Source organism: Hemiscyllium ocellatum, chromosome 8 (assembly GCF_020745735.1).
Source record: "Hemiscyllium ocellatum isolate sHemOce1 chromosome 8, sHemOce1.pat.X.cur, whole genome shotgun sequence".
Lineage (NCBI taxonomy): Eukaryota > Metazoa > Chordata > Chondrichthyes > Orectolobiformes > Hemiscylliidae > Hemiscyllium > Hemiscyllium ocellatum.
In genome coordinates this window covers 76,061,050-76,075,648 of record NC_083408.1, presented here as the reverse complement: position 1 = coordinate 76,075,648, position 14,599 = coordinate 76,061,050, and the positions used below count along the sequence as shown (strand labels likewise).

Sequence of the window (14,599 nt, the reverse complement as noted above, 5' to 3'; positions counted from 1 at the left end):
GGACAGACCAAACACAGTCTGGGTGAGTGCTTTGCAGAACACCTCCAGTCCGAGCACAGGCATAACTCTGACCTTCCTGTATTTGGTCATTTTAACACAGCATCCTGCTCGCATGGGCACTCGTCTGTCCTCAGCATGCTGCAATGCTCCAGTGAATCACTGTGGAAACTTAAGGAGCAACATCTGATTTTCAGACTATGTAGTTTACAAGCTTCTGAGCTCAATATTGAGTTCAATATCTTCAAATTGTGAACTCAATCTTCCCTTTCTGTTAGTTTTGCTTGTTACATTCTCTGTCTCCCTCTCTTCCCTTAACTCATCCCCGTGGGACTGTCTGTTCTTCCCAGTTGGGCAATTTGACACACCATTGCTCTGCCATTCTCACATTCCAATCACTTAATCTGAACCATCGACATCCTTTCTCTGCCAGCACTGCAACTGCTCCCCACCGTTGTATAAATGTTGACGCTTCCACACTTAACATTTGCTCCGATGAAGAGTCATCTCGACTCAAAAAGTTAGCTTGCTTTCTCTCTATGGATGTTGCCTGACCCGCTGTGATGTCCAGCAATTTTTGTTTTCAGAGTTGTCATTAACTGAAACCCGAGAAATGGTATGGATGGCTAATACGTTTGATTATATCCTGCTGATAACAGCGATCTGAAAATGTAACAGTGACGTGAACAAAGTTTATGTCCAAATCCACTTACACCCACCATGGATTGCAAACAGATAGTCAAGATTTCACATTAATTTACCATAAAATGTTATTATCCTGCTACAATGCTACCTTCACCATCAATTTCCTTCCAAATTGTCCAAAACCATGTTAAAAAGTTCAAAAAGCTTCTCTTGAATTATCAGTTTCCCATAAGTCCGTGTGTGAAAATCTGTGTTCTGCTAAGAGCTGCCATATTAAATCACTCAAAGAAAAAAAATTCAACTGTATGAATTATATTCAAGTTGCCATAGCCTTACCAGACCATAGGGCTGCTCTCTCATTAGAGAAGAGAGAGATGACTGGTGGTGATTTAACCTGAGGGCTACATATCTTAGGTGAGGGGAGAGGTGGCGATGATGAGTCCTTCATGGATCAGCCAGTGACAGGAAATGAATCCACAATGTTGGTATCACACCGCTTCACAAATGAACCATCCAGCCAAATGAGCTAAATCGAATTATACTATTCTCACAAGACAAATCCTTCGACTGTGAATAATGCTTCTGGAGTAATGAGACTTTTATGAAGCAACATTTCAATTGGTATCAAAAGGGAATTCCTTGATTTCTCTCCCCCTCAAAAGAACCTGTGAAAAGCTGTCCATCCTGTCCATGTCAGCAGTTAAGCTCTACTGGAGCCTCCTCCAGTCTTTTCTGATCTAACTATCAATGTAAACCTCTACTCTTTCCTCTCACAAATGTTTATCCAGCTTTGCTTAGCCAATCTCTCTGGTAGCTGAGTCCCAGTTCCTCACCACTTCTTCTGAATACCCTATTTGATTTCAGGGTGGCTGCCTTAATTATTTACTAAATAATATGACCACCTTGCTATTTTTGCTAAAACATAAAATCTCACATGTCATTGCCAATTGTGTGACCACAGCAAAAAGTTATTAACATATTTTGTAATTTACCATAGTATTCCACAATCAGTCAGTTTGCTGTTGTTAAGGATACAAAATATTCAGTTTCAGTATAAGAAATCCCTTCTATGGCTTCTCAGTCCAACAGCAAGTCTCAAATATTCTATCTATTCCAAATTATAATACCAAACTGAAGTGAATTAAAGATCAGCAATGGTTTCTGAAGGCAAAAGTGCATGGATATTAACTCAGGATTGTGGCTTGCAATATATAAAAAGCAAATCAGTCAGAATTCTAAAGAAAAGATCAAGGGAACCTGGAGGGCAAGTTTAATTAGACTAGTGAGACTTTGTAAAATCAGCCAGTTATGTAATAATGGAAATCTTTGAACAGATTGCATCTTCACTTTCAGTTAAGGAAGGATAGAAAATAAAATGGTGCAAAGAAAGTATACTGCTTTTGTTATAAAATGATTCTAAGAGCCATGAAATAGTTTCACAAGGATAAATCACTTCGCTTCCAGATCTTTTCTTAAAATATTCTTTGATGGAATGTCAGCTTTCCTGGCAAGGCCAGCATTTATTGCTCATTTCTAACTGCCCTTGAGAAAGTGGCGTTGAAACACCTTTTTGAATTGCAGCATCTCCATGTTGTTAGAAATGGGTTCCAAGATTTTGACCCTGCAGCAGCCGAGAAACGGCACATGCAGTTTCAAGTCAAGGATTAAAAACTAATCAAATGGTAAATTGGAGAAAACTTCAGAATGATGGCTGAACCTAAGTGGAAAGTACTGGGGTATGCTGACACACCTTGTTTTTCTAAAATGAACATTAGGATCTGTGAAGTAATAAGACAGTCATGCCAACAATAGTTACTACCTTATCAAAGGGGAAAACAATAGCCTGGTACTTTTGCAACCATATAACTGCAGGTTAAAAAGCTTTTGCCCCTGCAGAATTTGAACCTGATGTGAACACAGAAAAAGATTTGGATCGATAAACTTTCATTAATAAAATCTGTGTAGAAGATGATGCTGTAATTGCTTATGAAGCTGGTCAGATTTTGACACATTTTAAAGTAGTGCAGATAATTCCACAGAAGAACGCATAGCAGAAATCAGTGGATTAGATACAGACTGCAGAAATTTCAGCCGAAAATTCTTCAATCTGTGCTAGTATTTAAGTTATTAGACTCTGCAAACATATCGAGTAAAAAATGACGAAGTCTTTAGAGTTAAATTTGCAGAAAGACAAACTGTGTTAACAAATGTTGGAATCACCAAAAAAAATTCTTGGAAAGCACTATACTGTTCGAAGTGCAAATGAGACAATCTGTCATATGACAAAAAAGGAGGACACAATATAATTAATGAGTTGATGAGACCCTTTCAATACATATCAATACACAGTACAAAAGAACTTTAATGGAAATGAGGACAGAAAATGTTTTAAATATTCAGAAGCAAAAAGAATTTGGGATTTGTAATAAAATAATGAACACCAGGAATGTCTAAAGTGTAGTCAATGAGTATTTTTGGCGCAATTCAAAACAAAATAAAGTCAAAAATTGTCCCAAATAGTTCATAGATTCCAAAATTAAACACAAACATTAGGTTTGGAGGAAGATCTTGGAAATATGGATCAAAGATAGGGCTTTATGAGTGACAAGAATTTTCAGGCCAGTGATAATTACGTTTGTTGAACATGTGTTGCTGGAAAAGCGCAGCAGGCCAGGTAGCATCCAAGGAACAGGAGAATTGACGTTTCGGGCATAAGCCCTTCTTCAGGAATGCCCGAAACGTCGATTCTCCTGTTCCTTGGATGCTTCCTGGCCTGCTGCGCTTTTCCAGTAACACATTTTCAGCTCTGATCTCCAGCATCTGCAGACCTCACTTTCTCCCCATAACTATGTTTGTGCCAGAGTCTATCACCTGTGCTGTTGTGTACAGCAGAAATATGTCTACAGTGTGTGCACTGGACTGGCTAAAATGATACCAAGACTCTGAGTAATAAGGATTAGGGCAAAGTTAAGGAATTGTAGAATTCCTTGGTTTCAGGTTTGGAGTGATGAAATGCTACAATCTTGTAAAATAATTATTCCTTGTAAAATAGTTGGAATAAATCATTTTATTACAACAGTAATAGTACTGCATGCAATGCATAAAGCATTGATAAAACAAGATGTAGAATATAATGAAACTATTATGTTTAGAAAATCTCTGAAATTGAAATTTATACAATTGGGACATTATTGTATTCCTTTAATGGAATATAACCTCCCCATTCAAAAAAAATCAAATGATATTAACAGAGGACAGAAACTTGGAAGACAAAATTTAACTGCGTTAAAACTACAAAGGCTATACATTCAAAAGATTGAAAAATTTAGTAGAGGACATAAGAATAAGGGAAGAAAAATTCAATAAATAACCCAGTAGCAACTTAAGAGATAAAGTGATCGATAAGATTTGTAAGAAATATGAAAGGACAAAGTTTTAATCTGTAGGAAATCTGCACTTAGCACAGGATTTCAACAAGATAGTGGTCATGGACCTAAAAGTGCGGAATAAAGAAAGTAAACCATTTTACATTTTGTAGATTTAGCAAGACAGAAAGAAACCTATACTGCTAATTGACACAGCAGTGAATCTGCACAGTTACTGCCTTTGCCGTTTGAGATCATGTATCCCTAGACATTGGAATGCGTCTTGGAAAAATGAACAAACAGCAAAATTCACAGATGACCTTGGATGAACCTGTGTGGGAGAGCTTACAGCACAGGAACTGATAAGAGCATGGTTTTTAACATGTAACCTTGCTATACATCTGCAGGAGTGAACAGAGTGGGTTCTTTCTTGATTATATGTTTTATTTAGATCAGTCTATTGATTAAATTTAAAAATATAAACCATAAGGACTAAGTTAGGCTGGAGCACTTTTTTTAGGGCAAAAAGACAGGGCTAGTTTCTGGGTCTGTAGATTGTGAAGCAGCAAAGATAGCCATGAGTAGAGTGATATGCTCTTTAGAACATAGAACAATACAGCACAGAACAGGCCCTTCGGCCCACGACGTTGTGCCGAACATTTATCCTAGATTAAGCACCTATCCATGTACCTATCCAATTTCCGCTTAAAGGTCACCAATGATTCTGACTCTGCCACTCCAACAGGCAGCGCATTCCATGCCCCTACTACTCTCTGGGTAAAGAACCTTCCACCCTTCACCTTAAATTTATGTCCCCTTGTAACACTCTGTTGTACCCAGGGAAAAAGTCTCTGACTGTCTACTCTATCTATTCCCCTGATCATCTTATAAACCTTTATCAAGTCACCCCTCATCCTTCGCCGTTCCAATGAGAAAAGGCCTACCACTCTCAACCTATCCTCGTACGACCTATTCTCCATTCCAGGCAACATCCTGGTAAATCTCCTCTGCACCTCTCCAAAGCTTCCACATCTTTCCCAAAGTGAGGCGACCAGAACTGCACACAGTACTCCAAATGCAGCCTTACCAAGGTCCTGTACAGCTGCAACATCACCTCACGACTCTTGAATTCAATCCCTCTGCTAATGAACGCTAATACACCATAGGCCTTCTTACAAGCTCTATCCACCTGAGTGGCAACTTTCAAAGAGCTATGAACATAGACCCCAAGATCCCTCTGCTCCTCACCTTACTAAGAACTCTACCGTTAACCCTGTATTCCGCATTCTTATTTGTCCTTCCAAAATGGACAACCTCACACTTGACAGGGTTGAATTCCATCTGCCACTCCTCAGCCCAGCTCTGCATCATATCTAAGTCCCTTTGGAGCTGCCAACAGCCCTCCTCATTATCCACCAATCTTCGGATCGCCTGCAAATTTACTGACCCACCCTTAGACTCCCTCTTCCAAGTTATTAACAAAAATTACAAACAGCAGAGGACCCACTACTGATCCCTGTGGAACTCCACTTGTAACTGGGCTCCAGGCTGAATATTTACCATCTACCACCACTCTCTGACTTTGACCGGTTAGCCAGTTCTCTATCCAACTGGCCAAATATCCCACTATCCCCTGCCTCCTGACTTTCCGCATAAGCCTACCATGGGGAACCTTATCAAATGCCTTACTAAATCTCAGTAAGGTTTGCCACATTATATGTCATGTTTTATGGCACCATGGAGGGTAGCTTTCAGGCACCTTCATTATTCAAACAGATGTTTTTTTTTATGGGATAGGAGCAATTAATTTGAAAACATTTTCAAAAGTGAAAGTCAAACTTTTGGAGAAAGGACCACTGGTTTGGAAATCAGGCAGAATGTATCGAGTGCTACTTAGCATTAGCAATCTTATTTTGAAAATGTCAGTAGGACCTCACAAAAAGATGCAGCAGCTTCCAAAACGGAAACAAAGTAATTTGAAGTCTAATTGGCCAGATTTGCCATCTTAAGAGTATGAAATCATGCCTGAAAAATTTACAAGAACTCTTTCAGGAGGTAACAAGCAGGATAGATAAAGGAAAAGCAGCATGGCAGCTCAGTGGTTAACACTACTGCCTCACAGTGCCAGGGAGCCGGATTCAATTCCAGCCTCGTGCGACTGTCTGTGTGGAGTTTGCACCTGCTCCCCGTGTCTACGTGAGTTTCCTCCGGGTGCTCTGGTTTCCTCCCACGATCCAAGGTCAGGTGAATTGGCCATGCTATGATTCTCATAGTGTTCAGGGATGTTTAAGTTAGGTGCATTAGTCAGGGGTAAATGTAGGATATTAGGGTAGAGGAATGGATCTGGCGGGGGGTTTTGTTTTACTCTTCGGAGGGTCAGTGTGGAGTTGTTGAGCCGAAGGGCCTGATTCCACACTGTACAGATTCTAAGCACTGACTATAATGCATTTGGATTTTCAGAGGCGTTTAATAAAGTGCCACATGTTAGACTATCTAATAAGAGTCCATGGTGTTGCATGCAGTATATTTGCATGGATAGAGGATTGGCTAACTAATAGAAGACAGGTAGGATAACAGGAAATTTTCACGACCGCAACTTGTAACTAACAATGGGCTGCAGGGATCAGTGCTGAGGTCACAATTATTTACAAAGCATGTTCATCATTTGGATGAAGAAAGTCAACATACTATTGCTAAGTTAGCTAATGACAGAAAAATACATGGAAAGGCAAGTGATCAGGGTGACACAAAGAATCTGCAGTTGGATGATTGGACAAAACTTGGCAGATGAAATATAATTAGGGAAATGAGATGTTATGCACTTTTCTGGGAAAAGAAGGGAACTGATTATTATTTACAGAATTGAGGGATTTGGGACTCTTTGTTCATGAGTCACAAAAAGCTAGCATCCAAGTTCAGTAAGTAATAAGAAAGGCAAATGAAATGTTGGCCTTCGTTTAAAAGGAATTGAATAAAGAAGTTGGAAGTTTTGCTGAAACTATACACGGTACTAGTCTGACGAGAGCTGCAATACTGTGAACAGTTTTGGATTCCTTATCTAAGGACAGATGAAACAGCATTGCAGGCAATCCAAAAGGATCACTAAGCTGATAGCAGGTAGGGAAGGATTGCTATGATGATAGATTGAGTAGACTGGACCTGTATTCACTGAATACAGAAGAATGACAGGCAACTTGATTGAAACATATTGGATTCATAGAAGACTCAACAGGGTACAGGTGGAGCGGTTGTGAGGGGTCTTCGATGAAAAAGCATAATCTCAGAATAAAGAATCACATATTTAGGACAAAGGAGGAATTTCTTCTCTAATGGTTGCAAATGTTTGGAATCCTGATAGATTTTTGATCAGTAAAGGAATCAAGGGTCATGGGGAAAAGGCAGCTAAGCTAAGTGGAATCGAGGATCAGCTATTATAATCCTGAATGGTGGAGGAGACACAATTGGTTGGTTGAATGGCCAACTTCTACTCATATGTTTTATTGTTTTATGACTACAAAAAAATCCCAAGGTGGAAAAAATTATTTGGATGAGCAAGACACAAGAATGTTTTCATTTGGAGATGCCAGCAATATGAAACTTACTGTTTTTAGGTAAGTAAGCTCATAAACGTTGAAGGTTTGTTTTCAGTCAGTGAGAATCTCCAGTGAAGCGCTGGTGGTATGTCCCGCCTCTTTATTTGCAGGCATTGAATTTTTTTTAAGGTGGGTGATGTCATTTCCGATTCCTTTTTTTGCAAGGGAAGGTAGATATGATCTAAATCGATGTGTTTATTGATAGAGTTCTGGTGAGAACACCATGTCTCTAACAATTCTCATGCGTGTCTTTGTTTCGCCTATCCTAGGATGTGTGTCGTCCAATAAAAGTGGTGCCCTTCTTTATCTGTATGTATCGAAACTAGTGATAGAGGGCTGTGTCAATAAAGAGGTGGGACATAGCTTCACCACAGATTCTCACTGGTGATATCACCAAGTATGGTGACAAAATTTCTGAAAACAAACTTTCAAGCTCAGCGAGCCAACTTGCATACTTACCATCAACATGAGCTACAAATCTTCTCAAAAAACGCTAACTTATTATTTTTTCCTGTTGAATATTTCAGATGGGTTCTGAAGTGCAATAGGGACTTTAATTTTTCTTTTTGGACAGGAAGGTAAATTCTGCCCTTCAGATTGTTTTAGGTTCCCAATCAAAAGCAAAACTACTTTAGTTGCAGAAACTCTTGCTCTTGTTGAGATAGCAGATGTGGTGCTTACATCAGGAAAAATAGTGGAAGAAATTCTCAGAAGGAACTCAGCAGCAACACATTGCTTCATCACAAATGTCACAATAGCATAACCTACATACAACAAAATGTGTGAATTAAAAGTGAATGAGGATTAATGCTGCAGTTTTAAAACAGATGTTGGAGAATATAGAAATCTTGGAAACAAAAGGGGTGGACAAAAACAGTCAGAATCCTATACGGAGAACAGAGAATGCTGTATGAAGATATAGAGTAAAAAATACACTTGAAACTTTCCTGTACAATGCTCAGTTTTGCAAAATTAGCCATCACTCAGTATTTTTTGATTAGTTAATCTTTCCAGTACTGTTGTATGATTTTATTTTTAAATAAAAAGAGGAATATGTAATCAATTATCAGAATCTACCAGCAATGTTCACGTTTCTGTGGCAGTGAATTCCACAGGTCTGGGTGAAGAAATTTCTATTCACCTCAGTCCTAAAAGATTTAGCTTTTATCCTTAAACTACGACCCCTAGTTCTGGAGTCTCCCAACACTGGGAACTTCCTGCATCTACTTGTCTAGTTGCATTGAAATTTTATAAGTTTCTAGGAGATCCTCTCTCATTCTTCTAAATTCCAGTGAATACGAGAATACTAACAGATTCAACTTCTCTGCATTCATCAGTCCAGCCATCCCAGGAATCAATTTGGTAAGTCTTCAATACACTCTCTCTCGAGCAAAAATATACTTCCTCAGATAAGGTGGTCAAAATTGCACACAATATTCCAGGTATGGCAGCACCAATGCCCTGTATAATTACAGCAAGATATCCTTGTTCCTGTAGTTGAATCCTCTTGCTATGAAGGTCAACATACAGTTTGCCTTCTTCACTGTCTACAGCACCTGAGCACTTACTTTCAGCAACTGGTGAAAAAGAACACCCCAGTCTCACTGACCATTTCCTGCACTTAATTTACAGCCATTCAAATAATAATCTGTCTTCCTTTTTTGCTGCATCTCCCATGCATTTGCCCATACACTCAGCTGTGTCACACTGCAACACCATTGCATCCTCTTCACAGCTCACCGTCCCACCCAAATTTGAGATACCTGGATATTTTGAGTCACTATGTTTAGTTCCCTGATATAACTCATTAACATATACGGTGAACAGCTGGGACCCCGAGTACTTAGGCCTGAGAAAAAGACCCATTTGTTCCTACTTTTTGTTTCCTGTCTGCTCACCAGTTTTCTATCCACCTCAATGCACTATCCCATGTGCATTAATTTTACACATTCATGTCTTATGGAGGACTTTGGGCAAAAAGTTTTCTGAAAGTCCAAATGAACCACACTCACTGGCTACTCTGATCAACTCTACAAAACATTCCAGTAGATTAGTCAAGCATGATTTCTCTTTGTAAATCTCTGCCAACTGTATTTGACTCTATCACTGCTTTCTAAGTGCCCTATTATCAATTTTTTTCATATACTGGATTCTGGCATCTTCCCCACATTATTAAGATAAAAACATGGAAGATAGGAGCAAGAGATGGCTATTCAGTCCATCAAGCCTGCTCAGTTCTTCAATTTCATTGTGACTGATCCTCTAGCTCAAAGCCATTTGGTTCCCTGTTCACATAGCCCTTTACATCTTCAGTGTCTAGAAATCTTTCCCCTTCTTAAATATATTCAGTGACTTTACCTCTACCACCTCATGTAAATTCTACAAGGTCACCATCTTCTGAATAATTTCTCATCATCTCAGTCCTAAATGGTCCACCATTTAAATCATCAAAATGTATATTCTGAGACCATGGCTCATTATTCTAGACCCAGTTAGGGGAACATCTTTGGTGGAGAAAATCAAGTGCATTGGAGTTACAATAACTGACAACCTGTCCTGGTCTTCACAAGTAGTTGCGACGACCAAGGCGGCACAACAATGCCTCTTCTTCCTCAGGCGGCTCAGGAGATTTAGCAGGTCCATCAGGACTCTCACCAACTTCTACAGATGCAAAACTGAAAGCATACTGTCCAGGTGCCTAATGGCTCTGCTTAGGATCATAGGAAACTACCAAGGGTAGATTGCACATCTCCGCCCATCATATAAGTTAATCTTTCATCCATGAAGTCAAGAGCGTGGTGCTGGAAAAGCACAGGTCAAGCAGCATCTGAGGAGTAGGAGAATCAACGTTTCAGGCAAAAGTCCTTCATCAGATTTTCGAAACTTCGATTCTCCTGATCCTCGGATGCTGCCTGACCTGCTGTGCTTTTCCAGCACCACACTCTTGACTCTAATCTTCAACATCTGCAGTCCTCACTTTCTCCTACTTCCATCCATGGAATCCATTTACATGGCTCGCTGCTGGGGAAAGGCTGCCAACATCAAAGACCTTTCGCATCCCAGTAATAATCTCCTACAATCTTTTCCATCCGGCAAAAGATACAGAAACCTGGACATGCACACCAGTAGGTTAAGGGACAGCTTCTTCCCGACCATTATTAGACTATACTGAATGGAATCTTTAGCCTTAAATAATGCTGATCTTGCTAATATTAATCTCTCTTGTACAGGCAATGTTACCTGTATGCCTCCATCGAAATCTTATATTCTATACATCCTTGCTAACTATGATCCGCCTATACTGCTTGTGAACAAAGCTTTTCACTGTATTTTGTACAAGCGACAATAAAATCAATCAAAATCAATCCACTATCCCTACATCCATTCTTTCCAGCATAGTCAGAATTTTCTTTGATTTCAATGAAATCCCTTTTCACTCTTCTGAACTCCAGTGAACATAAAAACATTGTTTACTGTCTACCTTGGCAACCAACATCTGCTGCTGGGCCTCAATCTGATGCTGTTGTCTGGAAGCCATTTCTTGCAGTTCTGAAAGTGTCAGCTCCACCCGAGGATTACCACCCTGTGTTAACAAAAATGAGATGTTAGCATTTGTGGGAATTTTGTAATTGAAAGGCTTAAATTGAATTAACCAAAAACAGTCAATAGTGGAGATTACAGAATTGCTCAAACCACCTACAAATTTCCCACTTTTAATGTCAATTGCTGCTAAGTTCAATAATTGAGATGCATAACCAATGCCACTACAAGAAACAGAAATTTTAAAAATTTTACTTACTTCATAATATAGGCTAACCTTTTAAAACATTATTTTTCATTGTAGAATAAATGCCATCTAATTCTCTCCAGTGTGTGTTAAATCATATCTGCCTTAACTAACTCAAAAGCTTGTGCTCCATTAAACTTCAAGTCCTCTTAATTTGTACAACCAGTTTCATAGATATAAGATATTTAGACACTGAAGATCTTTCAGTTCATCATTTCCATGCCATTCAATGACAAGCTAGTCTCAACTTCCTGTACTAGATCAACAGATCATGGTTCATCCAGTAAACATTTAAGTACTTATTATACATGATTCTTACCCTTTTAAAAAGGTGAGTTTCAGTCTCCACCACCTTTTTAAAAAGCAAATCATTTGCCCCCAAACCACTATCCAGGTGAAAATCTTGCTTCACCTGCTGCCCTCTAATCCATGCACCAATTATTTGAAATCTATGCTCCTGGCTTTTTATCTCTTTGTTAGGTTGAATAAATTGTTCCTATTTATTTTATCAAGGTGCCACGGAATTTTATACCTCTGTTTCAAGGTTAGCTACCTAACCTTCCTTCAACACTAAAAGCTTTTCCAATTCAGGTAGCATCCAAGAAAATTTCTGTCCCAATCCTCCAGCATAATCATGTATTTCTTGTCAAGTGGTAACAGAACTGTTTGCAATACTCAAGGCACAATCTAATTAGCGTTGCTTACAAATTCTGTACATTTTCTACCTCCGTTAAAAAAAGGGGTGTCTCTGCCTTCTCAACCATCTTATTTATCTATCCTGTTATTATTAATGATCTGTGAACATAAACATCTCGGTCTGGTTTTTTGTCAACACTGCTCAGTATCTTCCCACTGATTCTTCATTGCCTTGGATTTTAGCCCCTCCCAAAATATATTAACACCACATTTTTAGCAGCATTTCATTTTTTGCTTTTCTGTTAAATAACCAAAATGCAAATTTTAGATTAAAAAGAAATGAGGTGGTTATACAGCTGTTCAAACTCACTCTACAATTCAATGGGATCATGCTGATCTTCTAATTCTCCACTCTTTCTGCATTACTACATAACCTTTCATGTTTTTATTATGCAGAAATCTCTCAATCTCAATTATGGATATTTTCAACAGTCCAATATTCACAATGATCTGCGGCAGAGATTCACAGCCTTTGAGATATTTCTGCTCATCTCAATCCTAAATGGCCTGCTCCTTTTTTGATGCTGTACCACCTGGTTTAGATTTGTCATGCACTGCAAGGACACTGCATCTTTCAAATAAATCACCTTCCATTCTTCTAAACACCAGAGAATCAAGTTCCAGTCTACTGAATTTTCAGTATAGAAGAAACCTTCTATTCCAGGAATTAGTTTGGTGAAACTGTTGCTCTGGCTTTGGGAATTATATCTTTCCTGAGGTAAGACTTCACAATACTACAGATGCGGTCTGACATTTTACTAAACATAGCATATTAACATCCTCTTGTGTTAAGGGCCAATATATATTTTGCCTACTCATTTGCTTGCTGTACCTCTATGTTAACTTTCAGTGACTCATAAATGAGCATATACAAATCCCTTTGAAGTTTAACACTTCACAGCCCCTGGCCATAGAAATAATCTTTCAGCTTTTCAAAGTGGGTAACCTCACATGTATACATGTTGTGTGCCATTCCCCAAATGTACCTGTAAATTTGGAATTGTTACAGTTCGTCCCCACATTCAAATCAACTGGATGGATTCTGAATAGCTGGGGCTGAAGAATAGGTTCTTGCAGTACCGTGCAAGTCATAGTCTGCAAAACTAAAAATGACCTATTTAATCTGACATGGTTTTGTGTCTGTTTACAATGCTCAAACCATGCCAGACTATTCTTCAATTCACATTCTAATTTTGTTTAATAAGCTTGTGTGGAATGTTCCCAAAAGCCTTCTGAAAAATCTGAACAGATCAACACCTACTCACTCCGGTTTTACTTATTTTGCCATTACATCCTCAAAAAATCTTTAACAGATTTGTGAGATATGATTTCCCTTTCATAAATCTATGTTGAGCTGCCTAATCTGTTATTTTCTAAGCATCCCACTATAACATATTGCATACAATCTTTCTATGAATGACACAAACTCAACAAATCTGTTCCCCATTTCCTTCTTCCTTCCTTTCTTTAGAGGGTTATATTTCTGAACTTTCCTGCCTGCAGGTAAGAATTCACAGAATTTTAAAATAGCCATCAATGCATTTACTATCTCTACAGCCATTTCTTAAAACAGCTTAGGATGTAGATCAGGACAGTGCATTTATCTATTTAATATTTCTCACGTTTTAAAAGCTAATATTAAACCCTTGCAGTTTTCATTCACAATAGCCCTTTGATTCTCTATTATTTCTGAAAGTTTATTAGTATTTTTCTCTGTGAAGACGGTCATGAAGTATTTGTTTAGTTTGTTTGTTTCGCTTAGACACTTCCATAAACTACAAAAAGTAAGGGATTAAGCACTGAACCCTCTAGAAACCCACTGGTAGCAGCCTTTGGATCACAAAAACATAAGGCAACCTCCTGTTACAAAACCAATTTTGGATTCAATTTGCCATTGTTCTTTGGATTCCAAGGGTTTTTTTTTGACTAGCTTGCAGTCACATAGGAACTTGTCAAAAGTGTTGGTAAAATCCATGTAAATCACACTTTTCACCTTGGCTTCATCAAATCTGCTTGTCATCTCAAAAGATTTAACAGTCCTCAGACATGACACTGCCTTAACCATCCCGTATTGACTTTCCTTGATTAATTCACACTTTTCGAAATGAAAATTTACATTGCCCCGCAAAATTGATTTCAATAATTTTCCTGCAACTAGAGTGAAGATAATTGGCCTATAATTTTTTTAGATTATCCTCGTTTCCCTTTCAAACAACAATACGATGCTGACCACCTTCCAATTCTCTGACACCACTCTTGCAGTCAGGGAGATACATGACTCAGAGACTTTGCAATTTCCTTCCTTGCTTCTTCCAAAAATATAGAATACATTTCATCTACCATGGAAGACAGCAAACCCTTTAAAACATCCTATTTATCCAATTCAATACTGCATATTCTTCTTAGTGATTACATCATGATCAGCTCTTTTTTTCTGAGAAGATAACCTTCATTAAGGATTTTCCCCACATCCCCACCCTCTGCACAAGGATTATTCTACTCTTTCCTCATTTAAG

At 38.6% G+C, this 14,599-nt stretch overlaps 1 protein-coding gene across 4 annotated transcripts in view; it reads right to left on the bottom strand.

Annotated features, from left to right (window-relative positions):
* ppp1r13bb (protein phosphatase 1, regulatory subunit 13Bb) overlaps positions 1-14,599 on the bottom strand; it is a 113,261-nt gene that overhangs the window by 42,822 nt on the left and 55,840 nt on the right. For all 4 annotated transcript variants that reach the window (XM_060829223.1, XM_060829224.1, XM_060829225.1 and 1 more), the window contains one exon: positions 11,082-11,183. In XM_060829223.1, the coding sequence (XP_060685206.1) occupies positions 11,082-11,183 (102 nt within the window). The remainder of the gene's footprint in view (positions 1-11,081; positions 11,184-14,599) is intronic.